This window comes from Ahaetulla prasina, chromosome 1 (assembly GCF_028640845.1).
Source record: "Ahaetulla prasina isolate Xishuangbanna chromosome 1, ASM2864084v1, whole genome shotgun sequence".
NCBI lineage: Eukaryota > Metazoa > Chordata > Lepidosauria > Squamata > Colubridae > Ahaetulla > Ahaetulla prasina.
In genome coordinates, this window is record NC_080539.1 from 272,120,891 (window position 1) to 272,148,561 (window position 27,671).

A 27,671-nucleotide genomic window follows, 5' to 3' on the forward strand; every position below is an offset into this window, starting at 1 on the left:
AACTGTAGAATTAAAAGGTGATGTTCAGAAAGCTATTAAAGACCTGGCTATTCTCCCAGGCTCTGGGGCAAAACAAAAGTTGAATCACTGCTAGATTGAGGAGGAGGGGGGATGTTGGTTATGTGATATTTTAGGGCTATTCGTTTTCTTTTTTCTTCTTTTTTACTTTTAATTGTAAACTGCCAGAGTCATTGGGAGGTGGATGGCACATAAGCTGTATGTATATACACTGTATCTAATTATGTGTAAATAAATAAATAGTGGCGGTAGAAGAAACTATGGGGATCATCTAGTCTAACCTTCTGCAATATGCAGGAAAGCCAATTAAAGTAATAGCCTGGAATATGATGGATTCTCTTACATACTGGCCTCACCGTGAAACTCACTATTTACCTTTATTTTTGATATACTGTAACCCTATGTTTTTCTAGTCTCAGGTCATTTTAACAGTGAACCGTATGAAAAAGCCTTAAAGACTGCAATTAATTGCCAAATGAATTCAGCATCTTATATTAATTCTATGCTTCTGCACATGGCACAGATGCACATTCTCATACACTCCTTTTGAACACTATTTTTTAAAGTAAGGATAAAACTACTGTTTATTTAGAATTAAATTTGTACCACATGCTGCCCTCTTGTGGAAAACAAGGATAGAAATAATAGAGATTATTACTTAGCATGTCAAAAAATCAATCATTAATTGATGAACAGGAGGATGGCAAAAAAAGAGAACAAAGTTACATACAACATTGAAAAATTAAAGAAGCTATGGAATAATGTGGATTGTCTTACAGAAGACTTTTTCCCCCCTGCATATCATAACATAATCCTATCCGAGCCATACAAATTTACTACATTTTTTTTTATTTAAATTATCTTTTTAAAGGTAAATTTTAAATATAAGCTTAACATATTTATACAGTGAAATGTCATATAATCAATACTTATCATTGCCCACATACATGAATAAGACAATTATATAATTTCCCCCATCCCTTACACACAGTTTTTATTCACTTTGCATTGGAATGTCTGAGAACATAAATATTCACTTTTCTTCCAGGGTAACTCAAATAAACGATCAATATTGAATTGGCTACCAGAATCTTGAGAAATAAAGAATTCTGTACAAAAAACATTACTATCATTTTCACTTTAAAATCCACTTGAAAGTCTACTGTGCTATTTATTTTTAATGAAAAAGCAGAAGACTCACATCATTCTTTGGTTTGTTTTGAAATCACACTTTGAAAACCATTCCTTTCTCATATCACAGCAACATTTAAGCTTGTGCCGCCTTCTTCATCTCTGAAATTCCAAAGTGAATGACTGGACATTTCCAAACTGGTAGATCCACTCTTTTAACCTGCTGCCATCATGAAATTTCAAAAGTTGCTTTTCAAGAATATCCAATTAATCATGATTAGTCATCCTTGCATCACTTCCAAGATAATTGGGCAACTTTTCTAAAATAGGCAGTCACCAGTGGATAATGAGAAAAAAAAGGGGGGGGGAACCATGGAATGAAATAATTATTTTTTAATTTAAAATATACATGTTGTATACAATTAGTTCATCAGTTTCCTCCAGACTGCCCTATAAAAAGAATATAAAACAAGCCTGTACAGTTAAGAACTCAAAGTTTTTTTAAAAATGTAATATACATTATTTGTAAGGTCTCAAGAATCTGGAGACCTTCGAACGCAACAGTCGAATGAAAGATCTTGGAAACATTTCCCTAGATTCTTGTGCTGTATACTTAAAGTAATTCTGTGGATGGGCCAAGACATCAAACAACGCCTTTATCAGCTTTTTATCCTGAAAGAATAAGGTAAATACTTTTAAACATATGATGATGACTTGAAGAAAACAAAAGTATAGCATTTAACATAGTAACTATTAAAATCTAAACTCAGTGAACCTCTGCACTACAGTATAGCTGACAGTGAACTGGACTGATGTATTTCCTGGTGGCTATTCCAATCCCTGAATCCCAGTATCATGCAAGAACTTTTATTAGCACTCTTGTATAAAACATAAGGCTATTTTAGCAATCTTAAGATCAAAGTTTTCTATTGTTTTTACCACTTCACAAGCTGGAAATAGTATTTTTTACTTTGAAATTTTTCACTCCCTCCTTAAATATGTATACAGGTAGTCCTTGACTTACAATAGTTCATTTAGTGACCGTTCGAAGTTACAACAGCAATGAAAAAACTGACTTATGACCATTTTTTCACACATACAACAGTTTCAACATCCCATGGGCACATGAACAAAATTTGAACGTTTTGCAACTGGCATGTGGTTATGATGTTTGCAGTGTCCAAGGGTCATATGATCCTCTTTTGTGGTTTTCTGACAAGCAAAGTCAATGGGAAAGCCAGCTTCACATAACAACCATGTTACTAACTTAACAACTGCAGTGATTGATTTAACAACTATGGTAAGAATTATTGTAAAATGGAGCAAAGCTCACTTAACAACTGTCTCGCTCAGCTATGGAAATTTTGGGCTCAATTGTAGTTGTAAGTCGAGGACTACCTGTATAGTCTGAAGGCACATGAATAAAGAAACCACTTTTGGTTTTTTGCTTCAAATAATTATGTACTTTTAATAAGCACTGCCTCAAGTAGCTATTCAAGAGTTCCAGAGTGGCAAGGCAATATATGTATAATATATAATAATTATAATAATAGCAGATAGCTCTTCTTTTTTCGAAGATATACCTACCTTCCTACGTTGGTACCCACTTCCCTCTGTCACAAGAATTTATTAAAACATTGCCAACTCACTGCACTTCACAGATCACGAGTAACAGCATAAATCTTTTAACTATGAAAAAGCTTAATTCATATTTTCTTTCAGGCAAGATTAGAAATAAGATTACCTTAAGGATCTCTTGGTGATTTTCTGATGCATAAAGTCTACCATCTCTGACTATATCTTCTATTAGCTCTTGATAATCCTCTAATCAGAACACACAAAGCAACATTAATCTTGCTTACCATATTTGTTGGGTAAAAAATATTCCATTTAGACAAAAATGGATAATTTACATTTAAATGCCTAAAGCAATTTAAAACTATCCCAGGGTTGTTATGGATTGTTTTGGTAACGTACAATCAAATTAGAGGCTTACTTCCATAATTTGAAGCTTTAATATATTCCAAAATAATTTCAATAAGAAAACTATATAAAAAAACAGAAACAAAGTTTGCCATAGTAAATGGTTGATACTACTATGTTCAAATCATGAGTATTCTTACAAACTCTACTTTGTACAACATTTCAAAAACTTTTTTACTTAAGAAAAAAAATACACTTACTGCATTAAAAATATCCATCATCAACATTCTTATTCCCCTTTGTCCTTGTGTAATAAAACCATTACTCAACATCATTTGCTAGTTTTACAGCAAGCATGTGAGTTCCAGAAACGGGCTTTCATTATGGGAATTACATCAAACTCAATTGCAAAATTCTGGAACAAATGTCTCGGAAAACGGAAATCAGAAAGTTACATCTGATTACAGCAAAGCCAAATTTAGCTCTTTAAAAGAAACACATGTCAGGCATTTGGAGTTCATCATGCCCAAGCCAGATTTGTTTGGAGATGGTGGTTACCCTGAGGGTAGTTCCTGTTTAACTTGGAATAATGGCCAGAGATGACATGGAGAAAAAGCTGCTAGTTCTCTTTGCTTCTGCCTGAAATATTGATTAGTCCCAAATTCAACTTCAAAGCAGAAAGTGTGAAACCACTGGAACCTGTTATGAGAAAAGCCACTTCCCAGGGCAGAGTGAAAACATATGATATCTAAAAATATAATCTGAGCTATAATAGAGCAACCAAGGAACAGAAAAGTCACAATATCACACAGAACATATCTTGCATTACATAAAATACAAAAACCAATAAAAGATTCAGAACTTTTTCTGAAAACAGCTACACTATCTGTCTTACTATCATGGTCCTAAATACCATAACAATTTCTCTGCTCAGGTACAATTAACGCTACATCATTTTGTTCAGAAATAATGTATCCTGGGCATGGCTGACTAGTAAGACGTGGCATAATATTAGAAAACCATCAAGGCCAATACATTTTTTTCATAAAAGTTCTTTATTATGCCTGTACACCGCCCTGAGTCCTTCGGGAGAAGGGCGGTATAAAAATCAAATAAATAAAATAAAATAAAATAAATTAAAGCCTTAAGCTGCATAAAATGCAATTAATGCCATTTTCTAGCCAGGAATTCTAACTCTGGATTCTCATATAAACAAAACATATTTCCCCAAATAAAGAAACTATACAGTATATCTATATTCCAGGTTAACCTCTGCCAAGATTGGCTTTCAATCATAAAGATCAATGAACAGTTCCAGCATTAGGTAACACAATGATTGCTAATATTTTCTAAACTATTTACCTTATGATTGGATTCATATATTGTGCACAGCCATGATTAATTCAACAATAGGTTTGTTGACTTAGCCATAAGCTACAATTTACAATCCCACAGTGACTGGATTCACAATACATAGTAGACCAAATCAACAAATCACTTATGATTTAGCATGATCTGTGAGTACAGCAAGCGACAGTTTCACGTATTGGAAAGTTCAGGTGTTAAATAACTGCTCACTACCTATTCATCTTTTTGAGATATTCTCTTTCTAACTTCTTCAATTATGGAAGTGCAGAAATATAAATAACAAAAATAAAATGCCCACATTTAAATTTTCTTGAGTTTTAACCGTGGCTTACCATCATAGGTTACATAAGGGACCTGGAATCCTTTTGCACTATTTCCTTCATTTGATTTGAACTGGATCCACAGCTTTTTGGACCTGGAAGTGAAAGCTATGGGGCGTTCATAGGTTTGGCAGGTTTCATATGTGGTCACAGAATTGGAGGAAGCTACCAAAGAAAATTTACAAAGCAGATATTAGAGTTCTATTATGCTTTATTTCCCATAAGGTCCTTTTATTACCCCAATACTAGTTATCCTGTTCAGTTATCCTGTTGCCAAAGTCTCTTCTAGTGAAAAGCAGAAGATGATTACTATCTGTAACCACTATGTTTATCTACTGGAGCATGTTTTAGTAAAGTGTTTTCTTGGTGAAAACAAGCTAACAACTGAGAATTCTGGGACAATAATCCATGGACAGTTATATGGTGTCAGAATAGTAGAGGCTGTTATTTCAGAGGAGTTTGTTTTTCAATTTCATTGTAATATATACAATTTTTGTCACTGTTGCTCTCAACATAGCATGAAAGCAAGTTGGCGCATTTTAAGCTGTCAAACTCTTCCCAACGTTTCCAAAATAAGAGTTCTGTAGTCTGCTGTGGGAAAAGATCTAGGAAAGAATCTCCAACAAAAATTTAAAAATCATGTTTTACAAAACATCACTACACTGATAAGTATCTACGCAGTTATAACTTGACCATATCATTGGCCTTTAATTTTACTGATGGTCTTACTACCAAAACAAGCCAACAAATTACTGATTTTCAATATCCAACATAATGTTCTTCTAACATTGATCCTTTTGTTCAGTAGGTAATGTCTTAAACTGTACAAAGGAGCTTTTCCCACCTATAAGGGACTAATATCATTTGTTTATCTTTTTCTCATGAAAAGGATTATTTATATACCTTTGAGCAAGCTGACCTAATCTGAAGACATCAGCCCAAAGAAAATAAAACAACAGAATTTTAAGATTTGGGTGCATGCTCCTTTATTCACCTAAGCATTAGTATACCCAGGGCTATAGCCAAAGCGTATTTCTTTTATGCCACTTTATTTAGAGCTACACTCGACACAAATCCAGAGAAACAAAATCTACGTCATTTTAACTTACAACTTTTCCTCATCACCAAGTAGTCTCCACATTCATCTTCTATTGGTAAAAATATTTCTGGAACCACAATCAAAATGCGGCGCTTAGGAGGTGGATTTATAGTCCAAGTACACTCAGTGTTTGCAGGATAATTTCCAGGATAGTTTGGGGACTCAATGTATCCAGTAAACTCTCCAAGCTCACCCCCACAATGTCTGTCTGAAAAAAGAAAGAGGAATCTATTATCTACATTACGGCTTATGCACACCAACAAAAATGGGTGTGGTGGTGGAAAGAAGATAACCAATGCCACCAAACTCATCAAACTCTCTAAATCAAACTTCAGCAGAAATCAATCATATGGTTTCTTAAACAATTGTCAATATATAACTGCTTGCAAGTTATATGCGCGCTCCCACAGAGTGGGCCTTCTTAGGGTGCCGTCGACCAAACAATGTTGGTTGGCGGCCCCCAGGGGGAGAGCCTTCTCTGTGGCAGCATGGGCCCTTTGGAATGAGTTGCCTCCGGGTTTACGCCAACTCCCCGACCTCCGGACCTTCAAGCGGGAATTGAAGACGTTATTATTTCATCGGGCGGGACTAGCCTAAGTATGTTTTAATGTATATTTTAATTGTTTTTAACTGTATTTTAAGGGGTTTTAAACCGGTCTTCGACTGTCTTAGTTGATGGCCTTGCTAATATTTATTTTTAAATTCTTTTAAATTTGCTATTTATTTGTTGTATTTTAAGATGGCTGCACACTGCCCCGAGTCTTTCGGGAGAAGGGCGGTATAAAAATTTAATTATAAACAAACAAACAAACAAACAAATAAATAAATAAATATATTGCATGATTGAGAATGAAGTATGTTCACACATCACCCTATTTGTGGACCTGGCATCTTCCAAGTTTGACAAAGATTAACATACACAGTCCTTCCACATGACTATTTTACTGCACTTTACTATCCCATTGACACAATGGATTATATTAATGATATTCTGGTAGCTATATTCAGAACTTACATAGCTATTCTGATATTCATATCACCATGTTCTATCTCCTCACTACAAGGGAAAAATATCAATGCCTGCCGATTATTTCAACCAACCTATGGATTGTCTTTATTGCCTCAAAGCTGACCAAATATTGCAACCAATCCACAGGTCCCTTCCTCATTATACATTTTATCTGGATATATTGTCTAGAATGACAAAGAAAACCCATTTTCTATCACAAAGACAAAAATAACTAGCTAATGGTTTCCTTCTTCTGATCTTCTCCATGATTCACCTCAGTAGTGGGTTTCAAATTTTTTTACTACTGGTTCTATGGGTGTGGCTTGGTGGCTGTGGCATGGCTTGGTGGCCGTGGCATGGCTTGGGGTGTGTGGCTTGGTGGGCATGGCAGGGGAAGGATACTGTAACATCTCCATTCCCTCTCCACTCCAGGGGAAGGTTACTGCAAAATCTCCATTTCAGCTGATCTCCAATCAGCTGGGACTCTGGAGGCAGAGAATAGATGGGAGCAGTGCCAGTTGGAATTTTTACTACTGGTTCTCCGAACTACTCAAAATTTTTGCTACTGGTTCTCCAGAGCTGGTCAGAACCTGCTGAAACCCACCTCTGATTCACCTACACTCTTCATTTGTGGAAGCTGAAGAGAAACCATTACATGGTTTAGTTAAATGGTGACAGTACTGAGTTTTATTAAAACTAATATGGTTCACTTGATAGAGGACCTTCAATTAAACTGGATAAAAATGAAGCCCTGTTAGATACCCTGGATCTTTTGGTACTTTCAGTATATTGATCATGGAATTGTTCAGGATTAGGCTTTGAGGCACTGCTCCTTCATGGCTATATCCAGAAGATATAGCCATGAAGGACTACTGTTCAACACTTATGCTGCTGACTGATGACAGCTCTCCAAAGTAGACCAGTTTAGAAAACTAACATTTTTGCAGATCAATTATAGGTTTACAGTAATAGAATCTTGCAAGTCTGGCTGTTCTTCCCTCCTCCCTCTCTTTATTAGGCAAGGTCTTCCCCGAGATGTTTTCTCAGGTTATTGTTGTGTCCTGAACTATATGACCTTTGTCTTGGTAGCAGCACTTCCTCTAGTCCTTCAAAATCATTCCTTACACTTATGAGTGTAAGGCATTGAGTGGGATGCCTTTAGTACCCTGGTGGTGCCAATCTCTGATGCTCCTTACTTCTTAACTCCAAGGAATAATTGGTTTTGTTGAATATTCCCTAATTCAGTAATAGACTGGGGAGTGGGCGGTGGTAGGAACAAGCTAAAATGAAATCCAGACTTTGCAATATTAATTCTATACCAATGATTCCAGATGGATTCTCAGTGGTTTACATATATCAATAAAATCATGCAACCACAACCAACCCACATTTCCATTAAGCCTATAATAAATCTCGCTCATAACAACTAGTCCTGGCAACACTGGACACCATGTTCTTTGGAACATTCCATTTAAACCACCTTTTTAAAAGCTCTTGGGAAATATATCTTTTGAGACTTCATGGAAGGCTGCATAAGTATGGAGGACATGGTAAAAAAAGAAAGTTTCTCTGAGCTTTTCTTCACAGAGGGAATCAACAATATCCCTAATCTAGACATGCTCATTGGATGGATGGGTACATTTCGCTTAAATTATCAAACTGTCAAACCATTGTAGCTCTTTGAATTCTACTCAGATGTCAACCAAACCACATCTACAATACAGTTAGTCTTCACTTTTAAGAGTAAAAGACTGTACAACTTGACTATCTAAAGAACTCTTATGATGAATGTGTCTAGCTATTAAAATCTGCAAGTGGCTCTTGCTGTCATAGGCCAATCTTTCTGAAGCGAAAAAGAGCCTTTTCTTGTACTGTTCAATTAAGGAGCGCAATTTCTTTGAAACTGATTTTGGCTCCCATAAGTTCAGTATTGGGAAGAATACTGAAGATAAATCTTTTTTTTCTGAGTTTTTAATTTTTCAATTATTATGTATCAATGTTAAATTACGTATCCATTTTAGCGAATTTAAATTTACATCAAATTTACATTTTTGTTTTAATTTTGTTAACTGCCTTTTTATCTAGAATAGAAAGATGGGGAATTTATGAAATGAAATGAAATGGAGCCCTTGAAGATGGCTGGGACACACTGGCTCCCTACATACTGTTGGCAGTGGGTAGAAGAGAGTAAACAAAAGTCTTAGGAATCAAAGCCTTAAGTACACTTACAGTACTCTGTAGAAACCTTGATGAAACTGTTGGCAAATGTTCTTGTTTCCACTTATATGAGTTGCATTGAGACTGATAGCAAAGAAAATAACCAGGTCAAATATGATGTCTCCCAAGAGGAAGCAGACATACTAAAGAAAGCCCTTGAAACACCGTATGAGTTTTTATGAGTTTCATTTTATGAGTTAATGAGAAAGAGTCAAAGGCAGCAGTAACAGAGGATTAACTACGAGATGCCTAGAAGCATTATTGAAGACTCTTACACTAAGGACATCTCATATTAATTGAAGCAGTCAGAAGAGCAGCTATACTTTTTAGGGAATACATTTATACTGAAACTCAATCTAGTTGCTCTGCTATTAGCCTGCCTTTGACTCCTTGGCAGAATGCAATTCCCCCAAGGAAAGAAATCTCATGTGATTTGCTATATATAGAAATGTTACCACAGCAACTCAAGAAGGAACTATGGCACAGGATTCTCCAACGACGCGGAGGAAAAAAGCCAATTGAACTGAATATAAGCAGGGCAAGTTGTACTGATCTCCTGGATTCTAAAATTCACTATTCTTACTTCGTGCCAATCTTCACCTTTGCAATGCAATATGTTTGTGGATCCATCATAATCAGTAGTTGTGTTTCCAGGACATGAAATACAGTATTTTTGTCCAAACTCAGGTTGATATGTTCCATTTGGGCAGCGGATACAACGATGCGTAGTTGTATTGTAAAAGTGTCCAGGTGAGCACTGCACTATAAATGAGAATAAGAAAGTAGCTTGGACTAATATTTTGAAAAATTATGGCAAACATAATGGCCTTAATTCACCTTAAATTCATTCAGTTAAGAACTATTTTTCTTAAAATAAATTTATACAAATTGACATGTTTATTACCCTGTATAAATAAAAGCTTGTATGAGTTGGTGTATTTACAAAGCGTAATTTTCATAATGTGTTCACTGTATAATAGACACATATTAACATTTTTAACACAAAAAGGCATATAGATGAAAAATATATCCAACTTTTGTGGAAACAAAAATCATTATTAGAGCCAAGATGGCGCAGTGGTTAGATTAGAGCACTGCAGGCTACTTCAGCTGACTGCTAGCTACAGTTCGGCAGTTCAAATCTCACCAGGCTCAAGGTTGACGCAGCCTTCCATCCTTCAGAGGTCGATAAAATGAGGACCCAGATTGTTGGGGGCAATATGCTAACTCTGTAAACCACTTAGAGAGGGCTGTAAAAAAGCACTATGAAGCAATATATAAGTGTAAGTGCTATTGCTATTGCTTTTATAGGAAGCTAGCTATTTGAAATGGTGCTAGGGTTATGTTTGCCTTGCTTGATTGGAAGATACACATTATTTTTTACCTATTTTTGGTCTAATATATGGTATTTCTTACATTATGATATATCTTATATTCTGGATGGTGAAAAGTATTCCTATAGGTAGTAAATCATTGTCTATCCTAGCTGGGGAGGGAGAGATCCTTTAAGGAAGATATGAAAAATTGGGACTGAAATACATGATGGCTGAAAATACAAACATATGTTTTGAAGTCTTGCCTTTCTTACCTTTAGTCTCACAATCCTGAAACATTGTTGCACTGGTAATTTTTGTCATCAGACCTCCTCCACAAATAAAACAAGATGTTCGACCTGGTTCAGGCTGGTATGTCCCAGAAGGGCATGAAAGGCAGGGCTTAAATCCATCGGCTGAATATTCACCTGGGGAACACTGTCCTGGAGAGTAGGAAGAAGAGTAACAGAGTGGATATAAAAATCTGAAGGATATAAAAGTGAGTTTAAAATGATGCCTACATGTAAGCTTAGAATCAAATGTTAAACTTTTAATATTTGTTAAAATAAAACACAGCAGAAAACAATTGTAAAAAGTTTCCTGTCTCTGCTCTCAGTTCTAACACTTACATGTAACTTGATTTAGAGAAAGTTACCTATTTCTGCAGTAAGAAAACAATAGCTTCCATTGTACTATATTACCAGCCTCTCTTTCTGATAATACTTTTTAATATGCTTGTTTTTTTAGTAGAAAATTAGAAATAGCACTTAGACTTATATACCACTTCAAAGTGCTTTACAGCCCCCTCTAAGCTGTTTACAGTGTCAGCATATTGCCCCCAACAATCTGGGACCTTATTTTACCAACCTCAGAAGGATGGAAGGCTGAGTCAATCTTGAGCTGGTCAGGATCAAACTGCTGGCAATCGGCAGAGTTATCCTGCAATACTGCATTCTAACCACTGTGCCACCAGGACTCTTGTGTTCAAATGTAATGCACTAAACTAAACTAAACTATTACTAATTGAGAATTGACTCTGAAATTCTCTAAGTGATGAAGAATCATCATGTTTGTTAAAAATTCATATTCGATGTTGCAGCAAAATGGGATTTATTGCCCTTGCGCAAATACCATGGATTAACTTTTCTGAATTGGGGCAATAGCAAGAAGTGTCCTGCCTTCATAACCTACTTGTCCTTCAGTTGCTTCCTCTCCTGCCCCAGCTGTGTGCGAAAGAAAAAGCTTATATTCAAATTAACAGACTTGTAAATATCCATCGTAATGGCTTGAAAGAGAGAAAGCATTCTTTTACATAGATAAAGTAGTACTGCAATGTGTTATCTAATCAGAAAGATTAAGAAACAAAATATTTTATTTTAGTTAAAATCAAACTAATAGCATAATTTAGTAATTATGTCTTGGCTCAAACAATTCTTCATTCCTACCTTTTATGAGTTGTCTTTTTCATAAAATGGGTTTTATGGGTATTATTAGGATTTTAATGGGGTTTTATGGTGTTATTTATTTTATATTTGAATTATCAGCCAATTTGAATAAGTTTTTTAATTCTGATTTTATTGTATTGTATTTATGTATGCTATTTTTATCTGGCTGTAAACCGTCCTGAGTCCTTTGGGAGAAGGGCGGTATACAAATTTATTATTATTATTATTATTATTATTATTATTATTATTATTATTATTATTATTATTATTATTATTATTATTATTATTAATCTATCTTAAAGTTTATCATTAAGAAAAAAACAAGAAGGGATTCCAGTTTGACGTTGTGGCGATACAGACACAGAGGAACGGGTGTCCACGTTTCCTGTGCTGAATTCTTCCTGTTTGTGGGCTCCAGAGGGAGCTTAAGTCGCCCTGAAGGGGGGATGAAGCAAAGAGGAGCACCCTGTGAAGTCGGGGAAAGTCGTAGCTCTCCTGCCTGACCCGGGCTATTTTCTTTCCTCTCAGCCATGGCAAGAAGAAGAAGCAGCTTAAAGATGGCCACTACAAAGCTGGGACAAACTGAAGAATAACATCTAAGACTGGTGCTGGAGAGAAGAAGGTGAGCAGTGGTGGAACTGGGGGAGAAGATTCTTTTTTGACATAAATTGAACCCCAAGAAATGACCAGAACTATCTGCCCAGAATTGAGTGTTAAAGAGGCGCCCAAGCATTTTGGGACATTTTGGAAAAAAATACCTAATTGGAAATGAGAGCTGTAGGAGAATAAACAACAGACTATGAAATAAACAGACTCCTAAACTCAAAAGAAACACTACTGGGAAGATATTTTTAAACATTGGATTTATTCATATATAAAAAAACTTACTCTGCTTCGATATTTGCTGTATAATCCAAAAGACAATGGACTAGTAAATTAGCAAACTGAAATTTAAAAGGAGAGTGCCACCTGCTAACAAAAGAGGAAACTACAAGGAAGTGATTTAGGTAAAGAGGCACTTGAATACCATATTAGAGGATTGAATTTGCAAAGAGGATATAAAAGGTTTTTTGATAACTTCTGGGGACTACTTGAATGGAACGGAATGTTAACTTTAGAGATATAAAGAATTGGGATTAGTGCACTCCTTGAAGGGCAGTTTAAAGACTAAATAAATAATTCTTGGGCTGTTGGATAAAAATCAGCCTTCTTAAAAAATAAAATAAGATATTGAAGAAGCAGATATGAGTGGAATTGTCCAGGAGATGGAATTACTTTATCAAAATATAAAAGACATTATGGACAAAGGATTTAAAGATATTATGGTAAAAACTGAAAACACTATATAAGGGATCATGATCACAGACCGAGACGCCCAGGAAAGGGAGGAGTTAAAAGAAGAAACAAAGAAGGAAGAAGACAAGGAGATTACAATGAAAATAATAATGATTTGATGAATTAAACCGGGGGAAAACATATTAAGAGAGTTGGAAGATATGTTTGAAATGGAGACAGGGGCCTCAGTAAAAATGTTAGAAAATAGGCAGTGGAAGAGGGTAGAGGTGGAGGGTAGATTGGACATCCAAGAAATAGAAATAGATGGAGACTTAAGAGAGGAATGGGGGAGGCAAGTAAAAAAAAAGCATAGCAAGTATCGAAGCGGGCAAGAGAAGATGGGTAGATGATTTGTCTTTTTTCTTTCTCTAATGTTGTTTTGACTTGCTTCTCCTTTTACTGCTCTTTCTTTTAAAGTATAGCAACTAAAGTACAAAGCAGGCAAGAGATGATGGTTGGATGATTCCTTTTCTTGGTTGCTGTATTGAATTGTCTTTCCCTATCTCTCCCTTCCTATTATTTTTCTTTTTTTCCTCTTTTTGTAGACAGGTGATATGATTAGAAGTTAGACAGGAAAGAAAGAAAAAGCTTTTTAATATAGGGTGATATGATTAAAAGCTACAGTAGGATATGGAAATAAAGGGATTATTAATGTATTAAATTTTTATTTGGTAAAATGATTGTAATAATGAGAAATAGGTGGAATAATTGAATAACGATAGACTGTAACCTAATATAGATGTGTATTGTTATGGGAATTTCATAAGTTGATTGAATGTAATAATGATGTTTAATCTGATCAGTTTTGTTTGTACTGGAATGTATGGTGCCCAGGTGCCACACTGTTCATGCATTGATTTGATATAAAAAACTAAAAAACTTGTGGGGGGGAGAAAGAAAAACAAAACAAGAATGCAAAATAGGATACCAACCCACTCTGTTTAAATATATACTTTGACGCAAATTAAAACTGTGGGAGTTGTAACCTCAACACACCTGGAGGAGACAAAGTCAGGAAAAGTTGCCAAAGGTATAACAACTTTAATTTTCAATGCTTTCCCTACTAGTTATCTATGTAATAATACCATGCCAAGTTTTCTAACAGAAAAGGAATTATAAATTTTCATGCACCTCCCAATATTCTACCTCACTTCAACTCTATTTTATGAAGTAATAAGCCCCTTTAGCCTATATGCTGAATGAACAGCTAATAAAGAGAGGTAGTGTTATCCTTTGTTTGAATATATTGAATATAACAATGCCTGGTTCTGCTTATACTTTATTTCCACAGAGCTCATCTTGAAAACCCATTCACTTTCAGTTCAGTTGAAGGACATATGCAAGGCAGAAATGATAGTGAAACTGTACTAAAATGTTTTCATAACACATACAAATGCAGGCCATATGGTAAATAGATGGTGTAGAAGTACAGTAATTACATCCAATTCCTATCCTGATCTTTAATATTTCTGCTTCTTTGATGCTCAGATACTATAATAACAAAGCTAATCTGCTAGAACTGATTCTATTCATCTTGCCTATAGATTCTCCATGTAAATTTATCTACGAGACCACCTGCTGCTACCAATAGCCTCCCATCGACCCGTGCGCTCCCATAGAGGGGGTCTCCTTAGGGTGCCGTCAGTCAAACAATGTAGACTGGCGACCCCCAGGGGGAGAGCCTTCTCTGTGGGGGCTCCTGCCCTCTGGAATGAACTGCCTCCGAGGATACGTCAACTTCCTGATCTCCGGACCTTTTGCCGCGAGCTAGAGACCTTTCTGTTCCATCGTGCAGGGCTGGCTTAATGAAGTTTTTTATTGGGGTTTTAATATAGTTTTATTATAATTCTTTCAGCCTTTAATTTAATTAGTTTTTAAATGCTTTTTTAACTTTTTGATTTGTACTTTTTACCATGGCTGTAAACCGCCCTTCAGGAGAAGGGCGGTATATAAATTAAATAAATAAATAAATAAATAAAAATAAAATAAATAAATCTGAGTGATGTATCTCCCAAATTTGCAATAAGCAGATTGCAAAGACAAAGAAAGTGATTAAACTGCTTTGCAAGACAATGGATTACTGCTGCAATTGTTTGGCTATACTGTGGAGTTCTTAACTTTTGAAGAGAGGTTAAATCTGTTACCTTGTGGTTTACAGCTTCAATAAATCACTTCACCAAATGGCTGTTTTTGTTATGAGGAGCTAAATTGGCCTTGGCTTCATTTCAGGTTATTTAAGTTCACAGAAAAAAAAAAGAGGCACTAACTGCTCTTGATCAGGGATGAGGAATTTTGTTTACAGCTAATGAACTGTGTTTAATAGGGAAAACGGCCTTGGCTTATGAATAAAGCAGCAGAAGGAACCATATGCACTCATTGCAGCAATGAAGGAAGAAAATGACATGGGAGACACTGAGCCATTAGTCATGACACGAGGGACATGAAGAAATCATTTCTTTCTCAACGCTTTCTCTTTTGAGCTTGGAAGTAATTAAGATATTACATTATATGCAAATTTAAATTTAGATAGGGATATTTAATTTGAATCAGAGGATCTGCCATTTTCCTTTACCAACAGGCCAATATAACTACAAAGATTAGCCACACCAGTTACCAAACTATGTTTGTGGTATCAAACAACAAACATCCAGACTTCTTGATTGAAAACTGATAGTTTAAATGGAGAATATGGGTATTTTACAAAATGCTCTATGTTGATACTATATTGCACACTGTGCAGGGACTTGTAAATGAGGAGTATAAAATTCACAGTAAGATCAAACACTTTTTCTGTATTAGAAAAAAATTAGAGAATGGGTTATATTGTGGATCAAAATATTAAGCCAAACTATTTGATCAGAAATATTTTGGGGTCTTGTACTAAGAATGCAGATAGAGAATTGCAAATCTACTCCATATTAAAAGATCTCTTTCATCAAAAAAATTTAGTATGCCAGGAAAAAGGAATAGCATGTTAAAATATATTACTTCAATGGAGATAAATTACAATACACTAAGAACAAAGATTGAAGGACGGTATATTAGATCTTTGCATCTATTTTTCCATCAAGACTTATCTAGAATCTGTGCTTCAAAAGTTATATAGAACCTGTGCTCCTTATATCCAGTAGTATTAAAAATTTTTATTATATAATGTCCTTGAAGAAAGAGCAGGTTGCAAATATTCTGTATCCTTTTTTCAATAGTTAAGCACTGTCAGCTAGCAATTTTTTATATGTAACCATCAGAGAAGCATTTGCTTATTCAGGAAAATAATCTATCAAATAAAAACCTTGGAAAAGGATCATAGCTCTAGAAAGGGTAGGACAGGAAAATGCACAGACTCGTTTCCATCTATGGCTAGGAACAGATTGTGTATGAAAATCTGGACAGTGCTGCCTGTCAGGGTAAGTAGACTAAATGAATTGAGGGAATATTAGACTAAATAATCTAATGAAAATTAGACTAAATGATACCTTCATAATATATTCACACTTCCCATATCTAGAGTACTTTCTAGAAGTAAAACTGTAATGTATTTTGAACTTTGAGAGGGAATTTTGGGCGGAAAAATTGCACGTTGCTGATTGGTTGAAGCCTCAACCAAAAGAGTATTTAAAGAGGGGTTTTTGCCGGTTGTGTTCGCTGGGGTCACAATAAACTAAAGAGCTGTTGTCACTCACTGGTCTCCTGCCTCTTCTTTGCCCGAACTTAACATTGGCGACGAAGGTGGGATGTTGAGGCAGTGAGATTGAAAAAAGAGCTGAAGGAACCAGGAATTCGAAAACCCAGCCAGTTCTCGAAGGCGGAAAATAGCGATGTCCAGCTACACGCCGCCAGCGCCATTCGACCCAGCAAAGGAGAAATGGGGGTCGTACATGGCTCGCTTCGAGTGTTTCCTCGAAGCAAACGAAGTACAGGGAGTCTCGGACAATCGGAAGCGAGCATACTTCCTGAGCCACTGCGGTCCAGAGGTCTTCGATACGGCAGAGTCACTCTCAGAGCCAACGCCGGTACAATCGGTACCGTGGCAGACACTACAAACAACACTTCGAGCGCACTACGCACCGGTACCCTCAAAGTTCGTCCAACGTTTCGAATTGAGGCAACGGGTACAGCGAGAAGGCGAATCAATAAGTGTGTACATGGCCGCATTGAGGAAAGCCGCAAACCACTGTGAGTACAGAGATTTGGAGGATTCCTTACTCGAACAACTCATTTGTGGGGTCAGGGACATCAGACTACAAAGGCGGCTGCTATCTAAAAGCAACCTGACTTTAGTGATAGCCCTGGACGAAGCCAGAGCTCATGAGATGTCCACCAAGGCGGCGGAGACCTTGCAAAAGCCAAACGCGCAGGGTGCAGGGACAAAGACTACACCGGTCCACAGTGAGGAAGTCCAGGCCGAATCGGAAGGTGAGGAAGAGGAAGAGGTGTTCCACACCGGGAGGCTGGAGAGAGGTGACCGGAACGAATGTGTGAGTTGTGGGGGGCAACACCAACGGCAAAACTGCAGATTCAAGGACGCGGTTTGTCGGCGGTGTGAAAAAAAAGGACACATAGCTCGGGCCTGCCGAGCCCCCCAACCTTCCCGCCAAAAATTCAAACCGACCAATCAGAGCGCGGAAGCAGCGAAGCGGCCCGGGATTGGTCCATTTAAAAAGGGCGCAAAGTTAAACCAGACCACTGTGAGAGTGGGCCACGCATCGACACGACTAGAGAAAAAAATATTTACCCAAGTCTACATTGAAGGGGTGCAGTGCCCCATGGAAGTAGACACTGGATCGTCAATCACAATTATGTCCTGGGACACCATCGTGAGAGACTTGCCAGCAATCGCTAAACGTCAGCTACAAACCCAGAAGCTGAGAATGCAGGACTACCAGGGGAATTGGATCCCTGTTCGAGGAGCCACATCCATCCAAGTCAAATATGGACAATTCAAAAAGACCCTGCCGATCACCATAGTAAACGGAACTCTACCGAGTTTGCTAGGGCTGGACTGGTTCCGAGCTTTGGGCATGGGAATGACCGGGGTCCACAGGAGCGACGTCATCCTCAGAGACGAACTACTGAAGGAGTTCGAGGACGTATTCAAGGATTGCCTGGGCAAGTACGTGGGGACCCCTATTTCTTTCAACCTTGACCCCCAAGTCGCCCCCATCCGGTTAAAGGCTAGGAGGGTTCCATTCGCCCTAAAGCCTAAAACTGACCGAAAATTGGACAAGCTAGTAAGCCAGGGAATACTAGTCCCCGTCGATCATGCAAAATGGGAGACACCCATAGTAACCCCAGTCAAACCGGACGGATCGGTCCGGATTTGCGCTGACTACAAAGCAACGCTTAACAAAGCATTGCAGAGAAGTGCATACCCCGTTCCAGTGGTGCAACATTTGCTACACTCATTAGGGCAAGGGCAGGTCTTCGCCAAACTCGATTTGGCCCAAGCCTACCAGCAGCTACCTGTAGATAGCAGCACAGCTGAGGCGCAGACAATTGTCACGCACCGCGGGGCTTTCAAATGTACGCGACTCCAGTTCGGAGTTAGCGTGGCCCCAGGGCTCTTCCAGAACCTAATGGAGCGATTATTACAGGGCCTGCCAGGAGTGGTACCATACTTCGACGATGTATTGGTATCAGCTGAAAACTTAGAGGAACTCGGGGTAAAACTAAGGAAGGTGTTGGGCATTTTTAGGTCTGCGGGGCTTAAAGTTAAGCTCAACAAATGCCACATTGGGGTGAAATCTGTAGAATTCCTAGGATACCGAATAGACAGGGTAGGGAAATGCCAATCCTGGCAAGAGTCGAGGTCGCTACCCCCTACAGCCCCAGTTAGAGAGTGGGAGAAACCCCAGGGGCCATGGTCCAGGATTCACATAGATTTTGCGGGGCCGTTCCATGGGCAGACCTTTTTAATTGTAGTAGATGCCTACTCAAAATGGTTAGAAATAATCCTCATGAAAAGCACAACGGCCGAAGCAGTAATCACAGTCCTAAGGCATCTATTCGTAACACACGGCCTGCCCGACACCCTAGTCTCTGACAACGGCCCGCAATTCACGGCAAACTAGTTTGAGGGGTATTTAGCGGGAGAGGGCATCAGACATGTCCTCTCGGCGCCTTTCCACCCGGCGACGAACGGACTTGCAGAACGTTTCGTTCGGAGCACCAAGGAAGCGCTATCTAGGATAAGTCCAGGCGACTGGCAAACGAAAATAGACACTTTCCTGGCCGTCCAACATAGGACCCCTTGTGTAACAACTGGCCGCAGCCCAGCGGAACTCTTAATGGGCAGGAAACTCAGGTGCCCACTAGACCGACTAAACCCAACTTATACCCCAGACGGGTACAAGGGTATTCAAGGAAAAACCAGGGAAATGAAGGTGGGTGACCCAGTATGGGCACACAACTATAGCTAGGGCCCAACATGGTTAAAGGGGGAAATTCTGGGCATAACCGGACCCAAATCATACGTAGTAGACATGGAGGACGGCCAGGTATGGAAACGCCACATAGACCAGTTAAGAAAACGTATACCAAACAAACTAGAAACCAAACAACCAGGCCCTGACTACCAATTGTTTGAATCTGCAGCTGACTCAAACCCGAGGCAAGCGGAGGACTTATCTGATTCCGATGAAGTCCAGCGACGCCAACCGGTTCCTCCTGAAGGCAACAGGAACGATTCAGCCAATAATCCAGGGCCGGACGGCCTAGAGGAGGAGCTGGGAGGAACAAACAGTCCCTCCGACCAGCTCGACTCTCTCCCAGAGAATGAACTGCGCAAGTCAGAAAGAGTTAGGAGATGCCCTGTCTACCTGCGTGACTACGTAGAGAAATAGCATGTAAATATTATGTAAATAGAGGTACAAAGCGTTCTGGGAGGGAAGGAGTGTAATGTATTTTGAACTTTGAGAGGGAATTTTGGGTGGGAAAATTGCATGTTGCTGATTGGTTGAAGCCTCAACCAAAAGAGTATTTAAAGAGGGGTTTTTGCCGGTTGTGTTCGCTGGGGTCACAATAAACTAAAGAGCTGTTGTCACTCACTGGTCTCCTGCCTCTTCATTGCCCGAACTTAACAAAAACAACTGTATTTTTTAAAAAAAAATACAGAATATTCAGTCCAGAATCATCCTGTACTTTTGTAATTCCAATTCTTTTTCTCCATCTTTCATGACATTACATTATATCCACAGAAGTGGCTTTAATGTATAATAAATTTAACTCTTTCCTTCTTGGAAAATCCATGGAATACATTTACTAGGCAAAACATAGTCTGATTACTGGATAAAATTAACCCATAGTCTTTAAACATTTTAATTGGTATATTCTTAACCATCCAGAAAAAATTATCTAAACTTCAAGATTTATTTTATTGTTGCCCTGTTGCAAGCAATTGTCTGTGGTCTCTAATACATAGCTTAAATAACTGTCTGGCAGCACTCTTGAATGCCACAGTCTGAAATACTACCAAGAGGCCCTGGGTGCTTCAGCCTGCGGTATTTAATTCTTGAGTTTAGAATTTAGTCTTTGGTGATCTACTGTAAAATCCTCTCATGAAGGAATATTAGAAACGTGTCTGGACAGTTTCATACATAGGCAATTTTGCTGCTCCAGATGATCAGAAATTGATGTTCAGTAAGAAAAGGTTATCCTCTTTAGTCTCTAGTATAATCTATCAGTTCCTCTTTAATGCCACTATTCTCCGGGCTACAGCAAGAATTCATTGCTAAAATGATCAAAGATCAAGAAGAATTTCATAGCTAGAATCGTGTTGGAAGCTAAGAACGTTGCCTTTATTCAGGCAAATATTCCCCACAAAGATTCTACAGAGATCTCTCTATATCACTTTTTCCCTGGTTGTTTCAGAGCAGTTAATAATAGGAAGGGAGATGTTAGATTATACCTGCTTTCACAGCCACAAACCTCTACTGTGTATTCACCTGCAATGAAAAGCAAACCTACTTTTTCTGTAAATTGTTTAGCTAAACTTTGGCATTATAATATTTTTCCAAAGCCTAATGTTAAACATTTTTCAGTATATATAAAAAGGGAGAAGCAACAGTGGGTCGTTCTGTCCAAACACAGTGTATTTCATATTACCCTTACCTCCACATTCAGATATACTGCGAGCACCAATTGCTTTTGAGTCCCCAGAACGTTGAAGATTTGGACAAGGTTCACAGACAATTTGACCTTCATTGTCTTGATAAGTTCCATTAGGACATAAAATACAATTTTCTTGTTCCCCATCAAAATATGTTCCAACACTGCAGCTAGCTAACAATAGAAGGCAAAACAGTCAGTCACAGAAAATATTTTCTCTTCAGTAAGAAGAATGAATATTACATAGGTGAAGCTTTCACCTATGTTTGAATGTACTATTTTCAATTAAAAGTGTGTTATTTCACTGAATTGCTAACCATCTTTCTTCACTTAGAGCAGCACAAAGATATAGATGATATTTCTTTGTTCTGAATGTTCACAACTATAGTGAATATTTTTGGAACAGGAAAGCTGACTCTTGTCCCATTATGGTTTTTCTTTGAGTTCCTGAAGATGAACATCCTTCTAATTTTCCTATAAGATTTTCCTTTAGAATTCTACACTTTAAAAAAAATCATGTTCAAGCCATGGCAGATGGCCTTTTTCACCTTTTTGTTCTAGATCCACATCTTTTAAAAAAATCTATAAAAACTGAGAAATGAACTATAGTAGAAGACACCTCTTTTCCAGTTGAAAGGTATCTTATTTGATCAGCAACATCTCAAGTTAAAGATCCCTGGAAGGCAACTGAACAGGATCTCTAACATAGGAGTCAGCAATTGCCTTTCATAGGACTACAGCTGTTATTTCAGGGAAATATTTTCATTACCCTACCCTCTTTCCCTATTAAAGAAATTGGGTCAGACCTCTAATGAGACCAATCTGTTTTCTTTCTGACACCAAAGTTGAGAATGGTGCCAGACAAAGAAAAAGGGGATGTTAAAGTGAGAACATCTGTTTGTTTTAGCCTTATTCTTTGAACTATCCCTTATAGATAGCTTCTGAATGTGGCCCTTGAAGGCAAAAGAATTCTAGACTAATCACATCACTGAACTACAAGATTCAAGCATTCTAAAAAATAGCCACATCAGCTCAGCAATATTCTTCCCAGTATTGATTTCAATTAAATAATTATGTATGTGTAAAGTCTACAACCCCATAAAATTGAAAATAGGATCCATTATTGGATTTTTCCTAGCCTTACACATACTTACAATGCATAAAACTGGCTACAATTCTCCTCCTGTTATCAATGGGGATTACATATTATTGGATCACTTTTTTAAACTAGTGAATCCATAGCTATTGTCTGGGCTTACAGCTACTTAACCGTTTCAACTGAGGCAACAAAAAAAGAACAGTAATTTAAAGTATCATCTTCATATTTGTAACTAAACTGGAGACAATTTTAATTAAATAACTAGGAATAGATAGACCCTTTAAAATTGTGACTCTTACTTAAAATAGCAATCTCTTTCACTGCTTAAAATGAAAGCTACACATCAAATAGTTGCTTTAAGCATTCTACTGAGGTACTCCTGATACTTTTCTCCAGGGCCATAAAGCAGAAATATACTGATATAAACAAATATGCTGAATGACAACTTCTAACAGCCCCAGGCATCAGGGACAGCATCTGGAGGACCAATAGTTAGATTGTTGCTTGCCTGTATATAAAATTTCCCTCTGTGAGGTAATCAAGTATCTAAAATCAACGGCTTTAAACTAACTTTTAAAGACACCACTGATCCTTCAATACGAACGAAATAGCAACATCACAGCAAAAAAACATAAGGTATTCCACAGAATACAAAAAACACCTCCTTTGAAAACAAAGACCAATAGTTTAGAAATAATGAAACTCCATTAAGGATTCAGCAAACTTTCTGCTTGCTTTTCTTTTCTTTTCTTCAAATTAAGTTAAGAACCATTCACCATCAACAGATTCTGTTCCTGTAGCCACCCTTTTCTGTTGTGTTCATTGACCATTAAAACCCTATTCTTAACTTATACAAGAGTTTCAGGGGTGAAGTGAAAGCTATTCTGATGCAAAAGATAGATGTGGAAAGAGGCACCCTGAGGGCGCCTGGATTAGAAATTATAAAGACATTTAAAGGTTCTTTCTCCCTATTCAGCTAGTTTTAGCTTTGGGATTTTGATGCCATGGACAAATACTATAGTGTCTCATTGACTAAGATGGTGAACCTCATAAAAGAGGTCATGATCCACAACTAACCACCCCTTGAAGATCCATGCCCTGATTTCCTAAGGAAAAAAAGACAAAAACTAATGGATTGTATCTCTAAGCCTTCTATATTGTTTCAGAATCTTTGTTGTTACTGTTGTTTTGGTTTCTTACTGGTTTATAGGCTGTGAGCATGTGGAGAAATTTTGTGTATAAGAACTGGGCTCTTAAATCTATTCTTCCTGAAACAGTAGGAACAGTTAGGCATTTATCTCTAGTTTAGAAAATGTATTAGCCTCTTGCATTCTGTTCAAGACCCTGTTATTCAAAAGGGAAAAAGCTGCAATTCAAGAAACATCAGAGATACAAAATTTAGTGGGAACAAAACTACATACTGAGTGTACTTGTTCCTGTATTTTTATTTTTTTTAACAAATAAGATAATAGGATAAAGTTAAAAAATTTTAAATTACAATAAAAATAGGAATAAGGAAGGAGGAGTATTAGGTATGTTCATCTTCAGTTAATTAAAAAAATTAAACCAAATTTTAATTTTAAAATTTAAATTTAAAATTTTGTTTAAAATCAATTTTAAACAAAAAAGATTGAAACTCTAGTACAAGTTAACCTATCTGATGAAGAATAACTTCATATTGCTTTCAATAATGTTTAAAAATTTATTCACTATTATTTATTTGTTGCCTCTCTGATACCACTTGATATTATGAACGTATCTCATAGATTAAAAATTAAAATGAAGTAATTGACTAAAATTGCAATATTTTAAAAGAGAGATATGATAAAATCAAGGACTGGATTCTTTCTTCCTTTCTCCAGCTCAAGTGGTCTGAAGACATTATATCATGACCTACTTCAAAACCCCATTCCTGCTACGGGATGTTACATAATTTCACATAAATCTAGAGGTGAATATGAGTGTTTTCCCATCTCATTTCCTGAGGTTTCCCAAGGGACATATAAATGCATTTCAAAGAATCAAAAGTTAACATTAAGCACAGTTTGTTGACCTGAATGATATGGCATAGTATGATATACTATAAACAAAAATATTTCCAAACAGAAGAGAGAAAAGCACAAAAGCTTGTGTTTCCTAGAATTCGTTCTTACTTTATCAGCTAGTTTTCCATATAATCTGAAATATAGGTACTAAACCTGCCAATTTGCTATTGAAACATTTGTTTTGGAATCTCATATTTCCATTGTGTTTTTGTAATCATGGTTCTTTTTAGAACTTTTGTTTTAAAATATGTATCAAGGATTGCATGGCTTTCAGTTCAATGAACTCACGGAGTTAATACACATGTTTCTAAATAAACATTTTTCGTACCTGCCATGTTTTCGTGATAAATGGGATAAACAATAAAGTTCACACTGTGTACACTAAGTATTATGAAACTGACAGATGCTTTCAGATAATTGAAAAAAAGAATAGAAAATAAATTACAAAGCTTATGTCTGAGATAATAGAATAGAGCTAACAAAGAGGACTTACACAGAGCCCAAAGAAAATAACCTTGACATAAGATTCATTTTTCCACAAATAATTTTTTGTGGTGCTGTCAAATGTAGAATTCTGGCATTTATTGATCTAGTCATTCCTTCAATAGCTGCATTGATTTTGTGATATTGTGAGTATCAAATGATGCAAAGAGAATGAGATGCACATCTGAAAGATTTCATCAATATTAATTTCTGATAATTCTACTTACCACATTTGTTATCCATGTGCTTTTGACCTAGGCTGCAGGGATCCTGGATATCTACTGCTCTGAGAGGCTTTCGGGCCATGCCATGATCTACACCAGACAGGCGAATATGGAACTGCTCTTTGTTGATGACTTTCCGCAAAGTTCTAATAGCTTTACGAAGCCTTTTCTCAGTCCTTTTACGTGCACAGCTCAGATTACATGTATCTAGATAGGAGCAGGTAGCAGTGATTAGGAGAAGAAAGCTTGGACAAATAGAACCATATTACTTAAAAGAGGCAACTGATACAGCAATTGAGAAGACAGCCTGCCTAAATTATGGCATAAATTTTGTCCTGAGGTGAAATTTTCAAGGCACACAAAACAGACCTTAATGTAGAACAATAACACCTTCAGCCACAGTAGCTTTCTGATCATATGGAAAAGAGCTCTTAAGCTTCAAAACAGGAGATACTTTTTTTCTTTTTTGCACAGAAATGGAAATGAAAGAGAGAACTCAAAGATCAAACTGCAACAAAGCTCTGTCAGAAACGAAGTCTTTCAGTTCTTTTCCAACCAACCTGCCACCTCCTTTTGGTCTGTTTCAAGCTCAAAGTCTGCAGATATAAACATTTCTCTAGCTGCCTTCATTCTGCCGAGGTCTCCAACAGTTTTCTTGCCAGAACTGCATGTTAGGTTTACATAGTAGAAGTTCTCCATTACTGAATTACGTTTCTCTGTGTGGACAAAATTAAAGGAAGCAGCAACTTGGCCAAATTTGTTACTGGGCATTTGCTAAAGCTTGATAAATGTTGCTGAATAAATGTGTGTGGGGTTATATGATTAATTCCAGATGCTTATAAATGACAAACAACTGCAGCTCCTAGTTTAGATATTTAGCATGTGACATACCAGCAACTGTTCTGGAAACATTTATAGTTATATCCCAAATCTGAGAAGAACTGTGAATCACTACATCAACAGAAATCCCCAAATCCTAACAAGTCATAAATGATTTACAAAAACAACCATTTTAAACTATGCGTTGTCATCCATACCTGGTATTACATGACGAAGAGCATCCTGAAACATCTTACTCTTTTTCAAATTACATTTTCCTTGATTAAACTTAAAAGTTACAGTTGTCCTGATGATAGAGAGATCTTCAGAAAGAAACAGTTGAATAATTATTTTCAAATTAACTGAATTCATTACCAAAACCAAGCAGGTAATAGAGATGGTTTCCACATGCCTCATTTAATTCTTAATGTATAAGGGCTAGGGATCTAGTCTCCAGAGCACCTTGTTTTCTTTCTTTTATTATCTCAACATTTTCCTTTGCATTTGATGTAAATTTTTCTTAGCCACTTAGAATTGCAAGGCAAATAGGGGGCTATGTAAATGGAATAAACAAACAAACAAATAAACTATGCAAAAACTCCTCATCTCAAGAGCCAAAAAATGAAAGCAAACAAGCCAAGCCAAGCCAAAATATATAGTACAGTGAGGTTATAGGAATATTTGAAGTAACTGAAGAACTTGCAACAAACCACACTGTCTGCAGACAAAGCCAAACAAATAAAATTATTAGTGGGTAGTATAACCAGATTAATATAATAACCCATATTGTAGTTTGTTTTGGTTTACTGTGTTGTCTGAACATAGACAATGTGGTTAGTTAATCATTGATGATATATTATGGCCGGGTTTAATCAATTTAATAATAAAATGTACAGCAGCAACTTTCATCCACTTTAATCACAAATGATGAATCTAAGCTATGTGTCATGCTAGCCCTAAGCAAATGTGTCATGCTAAGTATAGATAAGCATGTTGAATGCTGAAATCAGTTGATTGCTGTGATATTCAAATCTTTTGATGTAAAAACATTAAGACATGATGAATTTTTAAAATAAAAATGTATTTAAAATTTAAAAGTTATATTTTAAAATATATGTGTTTTTTAAAATGCTTACAAAAGGCACACATGCAAGCGGTACCTTAAAATATTTATCCTATTTCCCTCCAAAAAGGCAGCAATGCCTTTTCTATTTTTCTGGTTGCTGCAAGATGCAAAAAGAATACATTAAAACAGACAAAAGTTATTTTAAAGAAAATTAAAATCTGCTCAAACACAAGAAAAATTAGGCAGATTAATTTACTAATTGAACAATATTTTCTTTATTGGCAAGTAAGCCTACAAACAAAAACAAAACAAAAACAAACCAGCTAAAAATGTGTAATATATTTTGAAATCATGCATATAAAATAATTACCTAAAGTAGTTGATTCATTTGGATTTTGTATTTTTTTCTTAGGTGATAAAGGGTTGCCACATTTTATAGTATAGGAATCTTCCAGGCCTAAGAGACAGATCATAAGGCTATACAATAAAACAGAAATACATGCTAGAGCATGGCTGAAATATACTTCTGAAATCTCATTCTAACATAGCAACAGGTAAATTGTGACTCTTCAGCTATTGCTGAACTACATTTCCCAGCATGGTCTATGTTAGATGGCATTGTGGAGAATTATAGTTCAACAACATATAAAG

General features: G+C 36.8%; 1 protein-coding gene across 8 annotated transcripts in view; it reads right to left on the reverse strand.

The window, feature by feature from the left end:
• Nucleotides 1–616: 616 nt before the first annotated feature.
• SCUBE2 (signal peptide, CUB domain and EGF like domain containing 2) overlaps nucleotides 617–27,671 on the reverse strand; it is a 63,943-nt gene continuing 36,888 nt past the window's right edge. For 3 of the 8 annotated variants that reach the window (XM_058159517.1, XM_058159491.1, XM_058159500.1), the window contains 11 exons: nucleotides 27,391–27,477; nucleotides 26,173–26,277; nucleotides 25,696–25,851; nucleotides 25,139–25,342; nucleotides 21,288–21,458; nucleotides 10,674–10,841; nucleotides 9,686–9,847; nucleotides 5,870–6,067; nucleotides 4,773–4,925; nucleotides 2,894–2,973; nucleotides 617–1,821 (listed from right to left, as the gene is read on the reverse strand). In XM_058159517.1, coding sequence (XP_058015500.1) covers nucleotides 1,669–1,821; nucleotides 2,894–2,973; nucleotides 4,773–4,925; nucleotides 5,870–6,067; nucleotides 9,686–9,847; nucleotides 10,674–10,841; nucleotides 21,288–21,458; nucleotides 25,139–25,342; nucleotides 25,696–25,851; nucleotides 26,173–26,277; nucleotides 27,391–27,477 — 1,637 coding nt within the window. In that variant the 3' untranslated portion in view covers nucleotides 617–1,668. The remainder of the gene's footprint in view (nucleotides 1,822–2,893; nucleotides 2,974–4,772; nucleotides 4,926–5,869; nucleotides 6,068–9,685; nucleotides 9,848–10,673; nucleotides 10,842–21,287; nucleotides 21,459–25,138; nucleotides 25,343–25,695; nucleotides 25,852–26,172; nucleotides 26,278–27,390; nucleotides 27,478–27,671) is intronic. The other 5 variants (XM_058159526.1, XM_058159473.1, XM_058159483.1 and 2 more) reach the window with 5 other exon arrangements.